The sequence below is a fragment of the Eschscholzia californica genome, unplaced genomic scaffold (assembly GCF_041429995.1).
Source record: "Eschscholzia californica isolate CP2 unplaced genomic scaffold, dmEscCali1.0.p SCAF_1, whole genome shotgun sequence".
NCBI classification, from domain to species: Eukaryota; Viridiplantae; Streptophyta; class Magnoliopsida; order Ranunculales; family Papaveraceae; genus Eschscholzia; species Eschscholzia californica.
In genome coordinates, this window is record NW_028238198.1 from 17393266 (window position 1) to 17407156 (window position 13891).

Genomic DNA, 13891 nt, shown 5'->3' on the forward strand with positions numbered 1-13891 from the left:
ATGGGCACCACAGGCCAACCATATAGCTTACCAGAGACTTGACTTGATAAAACATAGTGAGGTTGTGCTTAGGGGTGGTAATTTGGTCCGAACCGGTGGGTTTTGACCCGAACCCGCCCCTAATAGAACGGGTTTTACCTCCCCGTTTATTAAATCGGTTGGTAATGGTATGAAGATAAAACTATTTACCGGGTTCGGGGCGGGTTTGGGATTAGGTAGTAAAACCCGCCCCACCCCGATTAAATATGTTACTATGTATTATATATACAATAGGTTTCTAAAACTTTTTTTTATCTTATATCATCAATTTAACTATTTTATATTTTATATTATGTAATAAGTTGTAGTGTTTATAATTGATAAAACCGAACTGTTATAAAATTTTGTTTATAATATCTATATTTTTTTATTAATATACCATATTTGAAATAAAAATATAAAATTTATGTTTATATCCGACCCGCCCCGCACCGTTTCATGTTAAACGGAGCGGGGCGGGTCGGTAATGGTTAAATAATTTTTAATCGGGCGGGCATGGTAAATAATTACCCACCCCGATTAACTCGGGACGGTAACGGTAAAATTCGTTTACTAACGGGGCGGACTTGGGAAAGAAGTAACCCGTCCCAAACCCGCCCTGTTGACATCCCTAGTTGTGCCCGAACAATTTCGACTGAGTATCTTACGTGAAGTAATAAAACAACCCAAAAAAAAGGGGCAGCCACAAGCCGAACGTTGATGGGGCCAACTCCCATTGGACGAGCCATGTAGATAGAGAAATGGGTCAGGCTAGTGAGAATCGTTTACATTAACATTTGACCCCATTTTTGGGGCCAAATAGTATTTTACTCATGTAAACAAGTAAAACATATCAATAATGTGATAGTGAAAAATTCATAGTGTAGATATTGAGATGCATTATTTGATTTGAATAATAATGTTCCTGGCCCTACATCATGTGCCACATGTATGGTTGAGCTGTCGGTGGAATATTTCTATTCTTACAAAAAAAAAAAATGAAAAAGAAAAAGATCTGTTTATAAATATATACAGACGATCTTTTAGATTGATATAAAGAATTGGGTATCAGTTCCTTGTTTATCTATACTTCAATTTGTAGTATTCTTATATTGGTGATTGTTCTTATAAATGAGAAGAGAATTGGAGAGTTACTTTGTGGTTTAATCATTCGTATGATTTTGTTTTAGGTAAATATGAATGGGTCTAGTTTCATAGATGAAATGGACTTGAATATCTGTGGGGATTTCTTCGATCACTTTGACGATTTACTCGACTTTCCGCTCGAAGATGTCGAAGGTAAAGAAGTTACTGGAGGAGACAACAATGGCTTACAAGACCTTTGGCCAACAATGCCATCACCAAAAGAAGGTTTAATGGTTCCTTGCTCTGATTTCCCCAACAGCAACTGCTCAGAACTTCCCACTGAACTTCCTGTTCCAGTGAGCTTATTACTCTTTTCAATCTCACAGATTTTGTTTATTGTCAATTCTAGTTTCTGAGGGTCACCCATTTATCTATTTCGTCCATTTTTTCACTTCTAATTAGATTTCTTTGTTTCTCTTCTCAGCATGAAGACAGTGCTCAATTCGAGTGGTTATCAACTTTCGTCGAGGATTCATTCTCTGCTGAAAGCTTCATTATTGATCCGAATTCCTCTACCAATAACAAAACAGATGGTTCCCATTTGTTTCAGACATCTAGTCCTATTTCAGTTCTTGAAAGCAGTAGTTCTTGTTCTGGAGGAAAGACAACGTCTCTTAGTCCTAACACAGTCATTCCTGCCCGTGCAAGAAGCAAACGTCCACGTCCGGCAACTTTCAATCCTCGATCAGCTCTCAACCTCGTATCACCGACAACTTCCTCCATAATGGACACCCATGATCCTCAAATTTCAACTTCTGAATTATCATCAGAACTAGAGAACTTTGCAGAATCTAATCCACCATATATACCAAAAGAACTTGATGGGACAGAACAGCAGAAGAAGAAAAATAGAAGGAAGAAACTTTTATCTCCTCTGCCAAGTAGCAGTGTTGGCTCAGACCAAGGTGATTTACTTCAGTGTCGGCAACCTGCAGTTGCAGTTAGAAGATGTTTGCATTGTGAGATAACAAAGACTCCACAGTGGAGAGCAGGCCCTATGGGCCCAAAAACCCTTTGCAACGCGTGTGGAGTCCGATACAAGTCCGGACGGCTCTTCCCCGAGTACCGTCCTGCTGCAAGCCCGACATTTGTAGCTTCTTTGCACTCCAACTCCCATAGGAAGGTACTAGAGATGAGGATACAAACTGGTGAGAAGTTTGGACGACAACCAAGAATTTGACGAGTTCAAAACCAGAGAAGATAAACCCAATAATTCCAGTTATATTTGTCATCTATATGTTCTTCCTATTTTAGTTTTTCTTTTGGAATGTAGTTTGTACAAAGTAGTGGAGAGAGAGGGAGAGAAACTTGAAGGTCAGGATTAGGAGATTTAGGTCTTAAGAGAAGATTATGCTTCTAGTTATTATAATGTTTGTTTTTGTGGTGGGAATATTTTTGCAGTGTTTATTACTTTGTAAGTGATTGTTTTCATATCCTCTCTCTATGGGCAATTTGAGTTTGTCTAGTTACTCCTTGTTTCCATGGAATTTGTGTTTCTTATCTTTCACCTTTTCGAATTTTTTTAGTATATATTAATGAAGAAAAACGTTACGGAACAAGAAAAAACCAGACAAACTCTAAGCATAAATCCTATGAGGATTGTCGTGATTCTTACTATTGATGATTCTGATCCAAGAACAGTGAACCACATCAAGCCACATAGGACTTCTGTCCATGAATATGTCTAGTTCTTGTTCTCTAGCATTGGTCATTAATTAAAAATTCTGGTGCCGAAGTGGTTACCAGAAAGAAACAAAATTTCTGGGTTGTTACCGGTGCTCAAAAGGAAACACGATTTTGAGAAGAACCCATTTCTTCCTTATCAGTCACAACCTAAAACACTGAACAACAAAAAAATAGAGGCTTGAATAATAACACAATCAACCAGAAACATAAACCTAATAATATCCATTCATCCCCAGTGGGGAAGATGATACTGTACAAATACAATTTCTAGCAAGAAAGGATCAGAACGTAGTGTGTTTTTTATTGGCCCTAAAATGTCTTTCTTTCTTCAGGTCAGTTAATACAACCTACCCCTTCACTCCTGAACAACACCAACCTCATGATCAACTCTCCAGTAATTGCTATCGTTAAACTCTAATTTCTCTTCTCCATCTTCATCGGTTTTCTCCGTTACTGTTTTCGCCATTATATTCCTTTTCAGAGGTCCCGCTTCCCCTACTATTCCCTCCTTCAAAGCTTGTTCCATTGCCCTCTCTGTCCCTTCTAACTCCACACCCACAAACTCAACATCTTCTTCGAACAATGATGGAACACTTGCCTCATTGTTCGGTCCAGGTCCGACTTTTTCAGAATTCTCTGGGCTAGTACCATTTGCTAATATAATATCAGGCTTACTGGGCTTCTCATTGGATGCAACTGATGATGAATCCCGCTGTTCCCTCACCCAATCAGGTTGGCTTCCACATGGGTCACCATTGGCTAAACCACCTTGGCCATTGGGAGAACTTGCCTTCTCATCCCAAGGGTTAGTGTATTCCCCGTTTGTTGGGCTGTTCTCCATTACCTCTTCAGGGGAGGAACTTGTAGCGGAACCTGAAACCTCGGCTGTAGAAGTTTTGGTGTCAGTTAACTCCTCTTCTTCTCCCACAACCACCTCATCATCACTGCTACTGCTGCCACCATTTGCTACTCCATTCAAGTTGATTTCATCTAATTTCTCTACAGAAGTGCTTGAAGGATTGCTATCAGTTCTATCGTCTCGGAAAGCAAACCAGTTTGAGTTAGTGAACAAACTGCTACAAGAGAAAAACATAAAGATTAGTCTCAACCAGTCATGACAATCCTACAAGTAATTTAATTCTCATAAGAGTATACCAAATTTCTGAAAGGAACTCCAAGCTGCAGTTCAGCAGTATCAGACACACTCATGTGAGCCGATTAGGTCTGCTAAGCTAATAATCAACTAAGATGATATATTTGGATTATATCATTCTGTGATATCTAACTTAGATTTCTGGTCATTAGCCGTGATTCTTATTATTTAAGCATCTTAAACTCCCTATTCTCCGAAACTGCAAGTGTAAGTAGTACAATACACAGAAGTCGTACCTCTCCTGGTCCTCACCCAGCCTGAGTGAGGATATCACAACTTCAGCTGATTCATCATCAAAATAGACATCCTGCAATTTTTCAAACGATAAGTAAGATATACATAAATTATGCACTACTGAACCATAAGAGAAAAAAAATACTTTTTCATCACAAAATGATGCAACTAAACATAAAGAAATTGACAATACTACCTCATCGTCCCGCTCAAGAGACCCATTAACCTGCAAGCAAGAGAAGAAGCAAAGAACCAGAATTTATGAGATCAAAGAAAAGATTATTTTCTAAAATGACAACAGTTACATTTTAGGTGAGAATGCATCACACGATACCTGTTCGGCGTCATCATTTTCATATATGCTGTATCTAAACGCCTGGCTCAGATTATTTGCTAGCGCTGCTACATCATAATCTCTATCTTGAAGTTCATCATCATCACTGTCTCTCATCCTGTCATGTAACGAACTCGGTCGGCTGCATAATGTAGCAGAAAGATGAAGTCCAAGAAGGTAAATACCATCACAATAAACCAAAAGGCAGAAGTTCACGTTATACCAGTTACACCTTAATTTATGTAGTGCAAACTTATACTTCAACAGAAATAAAGACAATCTGATATCCATAAAATTCAAGAAAAACGATAACTCCTCCGCAGAAAATTATACATGGCTTCAAAAGAAAATGACTTTATCTTGTACTTTCACCCCTACAATATGATATGCACCAATAAAACATGAAGCTTACCCACAAGCCCACCGGTTGACATTTTCTACAATATTACGATCTTGTAGAATAGTTGCTTGCCAATCAACCCATTCAGCATTTTCCTGCATAAAGTAAATAATAGAGGTCATCCTTGTGACAAGTTCAAAACATATACCAAGGTTCTGGATCTGGAAATAATGATAAAGACACATCAGCTGATGTTTATAAACAGTAGTAAGAGGGACCAACAAAATTCATCCATGGAAAAGTTTTTCATTATCATAGGAAGCCAAAGCAGGTGTTTGTTTGCTATTTAAGTGTCCGGGTACTGTCTGTTAGCTACTAATTTGCGTATATGAAGCCAGACTTTGAGGGCCAAGCTCACGAGGATCAGACTAATTTCTAACTTCGCAAAGGGAAGTAAGGTCTACACGCAATTCAGTTGTCTATGATTTCATTACAAGTTAAAGCGGAAGCAATTTATATTCCACGTACAATAGAAGTACATCACATGACGACTACAGAGTAAAAAGAAAAAAATAGCTGCATGTGACCACCCAAGTAATATAACAAAATTTCCTAAATATATATATATATATATATCACTTGATAACATCCTAATTCCAAAATGGCTAGTTTTAAGGCTCCCCTCATTACTGCTAATGGCGCCCTTCCATAGCAAAATTTGTGGGGTTTCATGTGTAAATGGGGCGCCTATAGGAATAATACAGCCCCCCTGTTGAACTTCCGTTCCAAAATATTTACTTTAAATATTAGTATTTGAGGGGAGAAAAGGAAGCTGAAATTCAGACCTGGATTAACTCTAATAGACTAAGGATCAAAGAGTACAAAATCGAAGTAAATTAAAGGTGACACAGTCATAAAATCAATATTGCAATGAGATATCAAATAAATGTGAATGTGGTCAGTTACAAACCTGTAGGTACGCCTGAATGTGATTATTGCCATTTCCCAGCTGAATAAGCTTGTTACAAATCCGTGTAATATGCCCAAGATTGCCTGCTCGAGGTGCCCACTTGCCATCAGAACATGATGTCGGCTGAAGTCCAAAGAATTTGTTTAGATAATGTTTTATATCATGACCAGCTTCACTAATTGCGGTACAACCCATTACAGAAAAAAACTCAGAATGGGATATGGCAATAATATAAAGAAGCAAAGGTTTCTGGTCTACTTACTGTATTGTACGAGAGAGAAGAATTATATCGATAAAAGTAAAATATACTAGGTTTATGTTCTACTAAATTTATCAGTTTCTCTTGATTTGAAAAATCCCAGAAGCCAGAATATGAGCTCAAGTTAAAATATAAAAATGAGAAAGTTCAAAGAAGTTTTGAGCAAAACTTGGTGCACCCAAATAATGTTGATGTTGCACGCAGTAGAGATCAACTATTTAAATAAAATAAATAAGAACGATTGAAATGAATGAACCGGTACACTTGGTATTATCACTAAAGAAAAGACTAATGCATTACCAGATTTGAACCACCAGAAATAACAGAATTCTTGTCAGCGTGGAGGATTTTCCCTACCACTTCGCAATCTCTAAGGAGATGGTCAATAACAGTATTATCTTTGCTCTCCAAACATGACAATATGATACTCTCCACCTGATGATGCAACGCACTATGAAATGGGTACCTGAATATATGGTGACAAGCATTCGTAAGCTTATGTTGTTATAAAATATTTCAGGAAATAATTAAATGAAAATTGAACCAACAGCTTACTCAAAAAAGAGATCAAGTATTCTCCTTACAGCACCAGAGCTAACTAATTCCCTCTCAGCGACGTCATTGCCAGTTTTCAGCAATACTGCGATGAACTCCACAATCTAAAACCAATAAAAATATCAAATAAGATTTGCAACAAAAATTGCAAAGAAACCTGATGAGTGAAATTTAAAGGACATAGTTTTCATTTCCGTAGTCCTCATTTTCTACGTAAGGTAGATTACTATCCCAGTAGCCCATGATACTACCAACAAAGCATGTGGAAGCTGGAAACTTCTAAGAACTGCTTAGAGAATATGGTAGCTTCCTAATAAGCATTATTATTCTACTTCGCCAACATCTTTGAAGGCAAAGACGAATAAATATAATACTCTAAGACACTTAAGTCAGCAGCAGATAACTAGCTCTCAACGTCTTATTTAAAACCTTACATCAACACCAATCCATGTCCATATGTCATAACTCATAAGACAATTTGGGTATAGACAAATGTTTTCCATATTCTTTCAATTTGTGAAGAACTGGACAGAAATTCCATGGTAAAACAAACCTTAAGGCGATACTTCCCAAGAGGAGGCCTCAGTTCACCATACGTAGTAGGTAAGACCTTATCATCCGAGCATACCTTCAAAAGCGTAAGCAAGTGACCTGCACAAAATAAATGAGGGCCACAATTTAGGATGCTGCAAGGGAACTTTCACTATACGAAATCAGAAATGCTTTGTAAGATTAACCAATCGAAGCTCACTCATCCAGCATCTTCCAATATAATTGTCAACCACAAATATGAAGAAAATAAGGAACAGAAAATGAATTACCAGAAGTATCAAAACATCACTTTCCAGACTAACAAGTGAATGAAATATATGACTGCAGTATGTATGATTAAACATATATACATATAAAGATGAAGAGAGCATTTGATATGAAAACTGAAATTACTCAGCATTAAATAATCTCAAAGAGATACTTCATACTGTTCGAAACAAAGATGACAGATAAGCATGTCCTCAATTGCTTTAGAGTGAATAATTATACAAAGACGGATGATTCCAAGAAGTATGTTGAATGCTGTCACAGCATGTAATCACTTTAACAAAAGAGTTATTACTGATGCTGAAATTGAGGTTTCAAAAACTAGAAGCTTAAACGAATTAAGTATCAGCTTTTCAAATGAACAGATACGATTTGCCACTTCAGAGCTTTCCACGAAGAACTAGACCAGTAAGCTACACAATAGAGTATACCGTGTTTGGCTCATATCGAAGAGCCGCCAGCGATTAAACAACGTACTCCCAATATTTCAAAGAGCATAGAAGCTCCATTCTTCGATTCCATACAGTAATTATATAACTGAAAGAAAAACAAAGACTTAAAACACTATCACGTTTCTGTTTTACATTAACAGATCTCATGTTCCACGGGGATATGACCCAAGGTCCAAGAAACTAGGCATAAAGGAAAATCTACAAACGAAGATATAAGTAAAATGATGAAGACAAATTCAATGAGAGAAGTAGCATGATTGCATAGGAAGACAACAAACAAAACAAAGCCAACAAATACTCATAATTTTAATATTAATTCGAAGTTTCAAAAAAATAAATAAATAACTAATAAAGCAACAGCTTACCAAGCTTTGGCAATATTGCGCCGACCGTCTCAGGATTTACAGGAATTTCTGGTTCATATAAGTGTTGGTTGCCCATAGAATGCACTAATGGAGAATAAGCTGATCTTTTGGGATACAATAAAGATATACACACAGAAAGTGAGTCGACGAGGCCGGACTTTAACTGTGAATCTTCCAGTGCATGATCAAGTATCCTTTCAACAAAGCTGCACAGGAATAAGGCAGTGGAACTTCATCACATCAGTATACTATATACTAAAAGAAGAGCCTCAGTGATGAAAAAAAAACTGGAAACCTTGGGCTAGCGAGTTTGACTGATAGAGCTGATGGTGCATTGCGAGTGATGGCACATAGTGTTTCTGCTGCGTTAGCATGAATTTCTGGAGAACTCTGATCATAATAGAGAAATCCGTTAAAGATGGAAGTGGTTTACAGTATTACCCGGTAATTATGACTAGCGACCTACTTATGATCGGCAAAGTGACATCATGAGGGAAAAAAATATATTTAGGATATTTGTGGGGCAAGGAGACCCATTTTGGAGTAATAATATCCAATAAATGATTTGAAGCATCAATTCCTGATAAGGATAATGATATAATATTTCAGAGTACGCATCTGTAATATCCGAACCTTGACTGACACGAAATAGTTACAAGTATTATGACTAATCACGCGAACAGTACGCCAAAACAAAATAAAGCTAACTTCCTAGAGGCTAAGAGATATCAAGGTAGTTGCGAGTGCAAGTGAACATTCAAGAGGTAGAAGCAATATAACACTAGCGACTAACTGATTAGCTCAAAAACCAAAGCATCCTGGGAAAAAGACAAAAAACCACAAGAAAATCCTAAACTTGTGAAGCATCAACTAATTTAATATTTTAATGGAAACATCTTAACTGTAATGTTATATTTTAATATGCATTTCGAAAACTCACTGATGGGTTCAATTTATCCACAATCATTTCTAGCAAACTGGTGTTTGCTAACCAGTCCATCACATCCATGAAATTGGGATAAATATGGTCATCAGCGCCAACAAGCCGGATCAGAACCTGTGAATGAAGAGTTTGTCAGTAAAGAGTAGTCTTCATCCTTTCCAGGGGCGTCGACGTAACAAAACTTAATGCATTTTAAGACAGAACAATGCTTGCTGACCTCCATTATAGAGGTGATTCCTATCAGATCAACAAGCTGCTGAAATACATCTTGATGAGCCTGATATTGAACAATATAATACATCAATACAAATCGAAGAATTACAGAAACAAGCAGATCGTTAATTGTTTTCAGGGGTTATAACATCCACTTACTTGTACATAATTCATAAGTGAGACTGTCTTTCGCAACATAAGGCACACAACAACCTAAAACACCAGACCAATAGTATTAGCAAACTAAAATTACTATCAGATCTCACAAATTACAAGTATGCTCTAGAACATCACATGATCAGAAGACTACTACATGAAACAACAAAGTGTACCTTGCTGAAATACCCAGCCAATAAAGTACTGTGAGGGCGGTTTGGATTCAAGAAAGAGAACAGTAAATCCATAAGCTGTGAACACAAGATTTACTTAATTCACAATCAAATCAACTGCTAGAAAGATGCATGAACAGCAAAACAAGAAATTACCTCCTCTTCCTCTACTAAGGTCTTCAGAATAACATCAATTTCACAGGTAAATATCTCACAGGCAATGAACGGAAACCTAAAATCAAGAAATGGATGATCATTAAGAACAAAACAAAACTTAAATATCTGTTTCTTAAATATTAAGACATTCTAACTATTTTCTACTCCTAATAAAATTATTTATATCAAGATTAAGGTTACTTGAAGGTCCGTTTGCTTTCAGCATCTTCCGGGGCTTCTTCGACAATGTACCGCAGCAACTGCTCTACTTGAGCTCTATCTCTTAAACTGAAAATGCATAAAAGAAAAAGTCTATTACATTATCTTTTCCAAACATGAGCCTAAATTTTAGGATAAATGATAACATAACAAAAGGATCCAATAATGTTAAAGCCATTGCTACCAATGTAAATGTAAACTATATGGGAGTACTCCTTCACATTATCCTAACTTCCTAGCCCAGTTTCAAGGACTTCCAAGAATTTCAGATTTTCCATTACATCAAAAATTCAAAATACTCTTTATCATCTTCATTCTCAACAAAAGTTGCGCTGTCAATTCATATTTATTTGTTATCATCTCACGGCACTTGAATTAATTCTGCAGTACTTATTTGCTTTCATTTTGCATATGAAAGATTTTGGGATAACGAACATGATCAATTATCTTATTTCGAAATTCAGCTATATGTTGAGATCTTCACCAGCATTCAACGCCATTATTACTAAACATTGGCTCCTTTCTATAAAGTAAGTGCAATAGAAGTGGTTAAAAAGCATCCAGCAGTTTGGTGTTGTGTAGAGAACCTCTCCATCCATTGATGACATGAAACTTGATGAAGATATCACACTTTCAGGGTCTTTCCATGCTAGCAAAATTACTCTTTAACCAATTCGTGTAGTTTCACTGAAACCTATTGCGTCCCCATTCCCGACTTATTATGTAACCATTAACCGCAAAGACTGGGCATCTGTGCGAAATTGATATATCAAGGAAAAGCATCAATAATCGACATGTTTAGTCCCAACTACTAGGGATTGGTTTACCAAGTACTATCCACCATTCAAATCTATCTAGATACACGTCTTCTCTTAAACACTTCTCAGATTTTCGCCTTCCACAATCCCACATTCACAAATGCCACCATTTCATGGTATCAAATAATCTTGAACAACTTATGTAGTATATCTACAATTAAGATACCTCTGGTTACTTAGAATATGGATTTTTTTTTTCTTCTTATCCTAACATCTCCTCATATATCATATTTCTACCATCATTCTGTAAACACCTAGTTTTTTCATATTCTCAAACTAATGCTACAAGGTTGTAACAAAAAGACAAAAACATAAAAAATGATAGTACAACACTCAAGGAAGTTTGGAAAAAATAGTGGAATTTACAAATTTATGAGTCGACTATTTAGAGCTTTGCATTCTTGAATTATCTCTTCCTCGTCTAGAAGCTCTTCCAAAGTGAAAGTCTCCTTGTCTAGAATCGTTTCGACCTGCACGGAATTATACGACGGAAGGCAGTACAATTAAAAGAGTAAAATGAAAAGTAACTTCACAGTTCACAGTCCTACAACCCCAAAGTTCGTACTATTAAAAAAACAGACGGAACTCAATATTTTGTAAGACTTGGTACAGAATCAACAGCTGCAAATAGGCAAAAAGCTAACAGTATCACCCACAAATGCTTACCATGTAAATTTAAAAGCGAACATCCGTGCACGTACAAAATTCAATTTGAACCCGAAATGTAAATTCAAATTCTAAAAACTGAAAATGAAGAGAAATCCTAACATGACAAACTTAATCAAACGTGAAATCTAATGAGCTTCATTTTAATGATGAAGAATGAGAAAATAAGGACATGTAGTTAAATCAATGGAGTGCCTATTTGAATTTAACAAGAATCAACAAGAAACCTGATAAGCAGATAAAATGAGTAAAGTAAATCCAAACAAAATCAAAATTTTGATCGCTAGGCTACGAAATTTTGAATCATAGATCCACAACTTAGGTCAGTAACTATCTTCAATTCTTGAACAAAGTAAAACCCTACTTATAAGTCTAACAACAAAATACAAGTTGGAGTTCAAATCAGAGGCAACAAAGAAAAAGACACCAAAAAGGAATTCAAATTCAAATCTCTAAGATTCAAAGAAAGAGGTAAATAACTAGGGTTTGGCTTACAGGAGAAGAAGCAGATAGAGGAGTCATACGCCAAAACATCTTTACTGATTAGTATTCTTCAGTAGAAAGAAAATCACAAGTTTGAAGCTGACAAGTTTAAGATCTGTAAACCCTAGAAAATAATCTTTTTCAGATTCAAGAATAATTTCTTCAACCTGATTGCAACAAAAGCAAATATAAAAGTATCTGGGAGTTGAAATAAAGAAACCCTAAATTTCTTGCACATGCAACTGGGAGAAAGAGAAGGAGATAAATCCGGATACTTTTTAAAGATCGAAAGCTCCAAATTCGCCTCCTGTTTGCTATGAATTGAACCAAGTGGGAAGAAAATTGAAATCGTAGAGAAAATACTTGGGTAAAGAAAATTAATCAATTCCAAATTGGTCCCTAATTTGTGGATCATATGCAAATTTGGACATCATATCTGGGCGACTTGTAAATTGGCCCGCCAAATCCAGTTTTGTTTCTGGAATTATTACACCAGGCAGGCACGCAGCAGGCAGGGCCGTGCCTGAGGATTTAGGGCCCCTGTGTCAAATTTCAAACAGGGTCCTTTTGTCTGCAAAAAACGAAAGTTGAGAGAACTTTTTGTGTAATTTTTGTATTTTGCAACGACCTAACGGTAAAGAAAGATTAGATCATTGATAAATCTAAACTCAAAGTATGAACTCAATATATTATTGACAAACATTTTTCATGTAAAAAATTTCTCGCTTGACGAGCCTTTTATTTTCATAAAATAGAGTCTTGGAATTTAAGAAATGAAAATTAAACTATGAGAATAACTAATCCACATTCGGGGTTGTTTGATTTTTCCATAACGACAAATTTTTATTTTTTAGATAATCCAATGTTAGAGTCTTGTAAGATTCTTGACAAATTATCGTATTCTTAATGTGTAACTGTCTAAAAATTATAATTTTGACTTGAAACGGATTTGAAAGAGAGGTGATGTCCAAGAACAAGAAAATAAGACAAACTTTGGAAAGAAATATACGTTAGAGAGCGACGAGGAATTTGTGATTTGATATCTTTAGTTCTTTTTAACTGCCCATACTATATAAATTAAAATTAGTATTGAAATCGACTATAAAACCTTTCTTTTGAATTAAACTATAAAGATATGGCAGAATTGGCAATGGAGACAAGTATTGTGCTTTTGATAAAAAAAAAAAAAACGAAGGCAAATTCGCAAAGGAATGTCGCACTCGTAACCTCGTGCGCGGGAAAGGAAGGCAAGAACACGGTGGAGCTACTACAAGTTTGATGTCTATCTTTTGATTTTTCTGATACTTAATAGTTTAACTCTACTGCTTTGAGTCAAATTGGAGGCCCCTTGTGGTGAGGGCCTTGTGCGGGGGCACGGCCCGCAACCCTCACCACACAATGTGGAACAAAACCTCACACCACAGTGGGTGGTGGCTAAGTGAGGACAAAATTGTACATGTGGAGGGTCCACGGTGTCGCTGCGTAATCTGATGGTTGGGCGAATCGTGTGTCTTCGCCAATGTCGAGGCCTTTTGGGGGGGCTCGTGGAGCCTTCGCCTAGAACAAAACTCTGTACCTGTGTGAGGTGGTTAAAGCGGGGACAATATCGACAACTGCTAGGGCTTGGGGCGTCACAAGTGGTATGAGAGCCGAAGAAGGCTCTGCGCTGAGGGTGGAGGGATTGTGATAGTCCCATATCGCCCATGAGAGTGTCCGGAGCCTGGTCTACAGGT

At 36.8% G+C, this 13891-nt stretch overlaps 2 protein-coding genes across 16 annotated transcripts; one reads left to right on the plus strand and one right to left on the minus strand.

Moving 5' to 3' along the window:
• Window positions 1-980: 980 nt before the first annotated feature.
• On the plus strand, window positions 981-2629 carry LOC147564709 (GATA transcription factor 8-like). The gene is made up of 2 exons (XM_086649444.1): window positions 981-1460; window positions 1589-2629. Exons 1-2 carry the CDS (start codon window positions 1215-1217, stop codon window positions 2342-2344), a joined length of 1002 nt encoding a protein of 333 aa, XP_086505570.1. The 5' UTR covers window positions 981-1214; the 3' UTR covers window positions 2345-2629.
• A 377-nt stretch (window positions 2630-3006) lies between these two features.
• Window positions 3007-12764, minus strand: LOC147564710 (uncharacterized). 15 transcript variants are annotated; one of them, XM_086649367.1, is made up of 20 exons: window positions 12434-12764; window positions 12171-12282; window positions 11376-11479; window positions 10174-10260; window positions 9973-10048; window positions 9820-9894; window positions 9647-9700; window positions 9492-9551; window positions 9272-9388; window positions 8627-8721; window positions 8332-8537; window positions 7249-7346; window positions 6696-6799; window positions 6441-6606; window positions 5882-6004; window positions 4984-5066; window positions 4572-4713; window positions 4434-4463; window positions 4240-4310; window positions 3007-3923 (listed from the first exon to the last, which is right to left on the minus strand). In XM_086649367.1, the coding sequence occupies exons 2-20, from the start codon at window positions 12207-12209 to the stop codon at window positions 3206-3208; spliced, it is 2448 nt and encodes an 815-aa protein (XP_086505493.1). In that variant the 5' UTR covers window positions 12210-12282; window positions 12434-12764; the 3' UTR covers window positions 3007-3205. The 15 variants fall into 15 exon arrangements, with proteins under 15 accessions (XP_086505493.1, XP_086505472.1, XP_086505500.1 ...); XM_086649346.1 differs by having other exon boundaries at window positions 3007-3926; window positions 12434-12699; XM_086649374.1 differs by having other exon boundaries at window positions 12379-12699.
• Window positions 12765-13891: the final 1127 nt, after the last annotated feature.

Excerpts from the sequence above, each read along its gene's own strand:
- LOC147564710 (XM_086649318.1), bottom strand. The coding sequence starts at position 12,209 with ATGTTTTGGCGTATGACTCCTCTATCTGCTTCTTCTCCT. Across the intron at positions 9,895-9,972 it reads CCTTAGTAGAGGAAGAGGAG|CTTATGGATTTACTGTTCTC; the intron begins GTAATTTCTTGT and ends TTGTGTTCACAG. Across the intron at positions 6,800-7,248 it reads TTGGGAAGTATCGCCTTAAG|ATTGTGGAGTTCATCGCAGT; the intron begins GTTTGTTTTACC and ends TATTGGTTTTAG.
- LOC147564709 (XM_086649444.1), top strand. The coding sequence starts at position 1,215 with ATGAATGGGTCTAGTTTCATAGATGAAATGGACTTGAATATCTGTGGG. Across the intron at positions 1,461-1,588 it reads CCACTGAACTTCCTGTTCCA|CATGAAGACAGTGCTCAATT; the intron begins GTGAGCTTATTA and ends TTCTCTTCTCAG.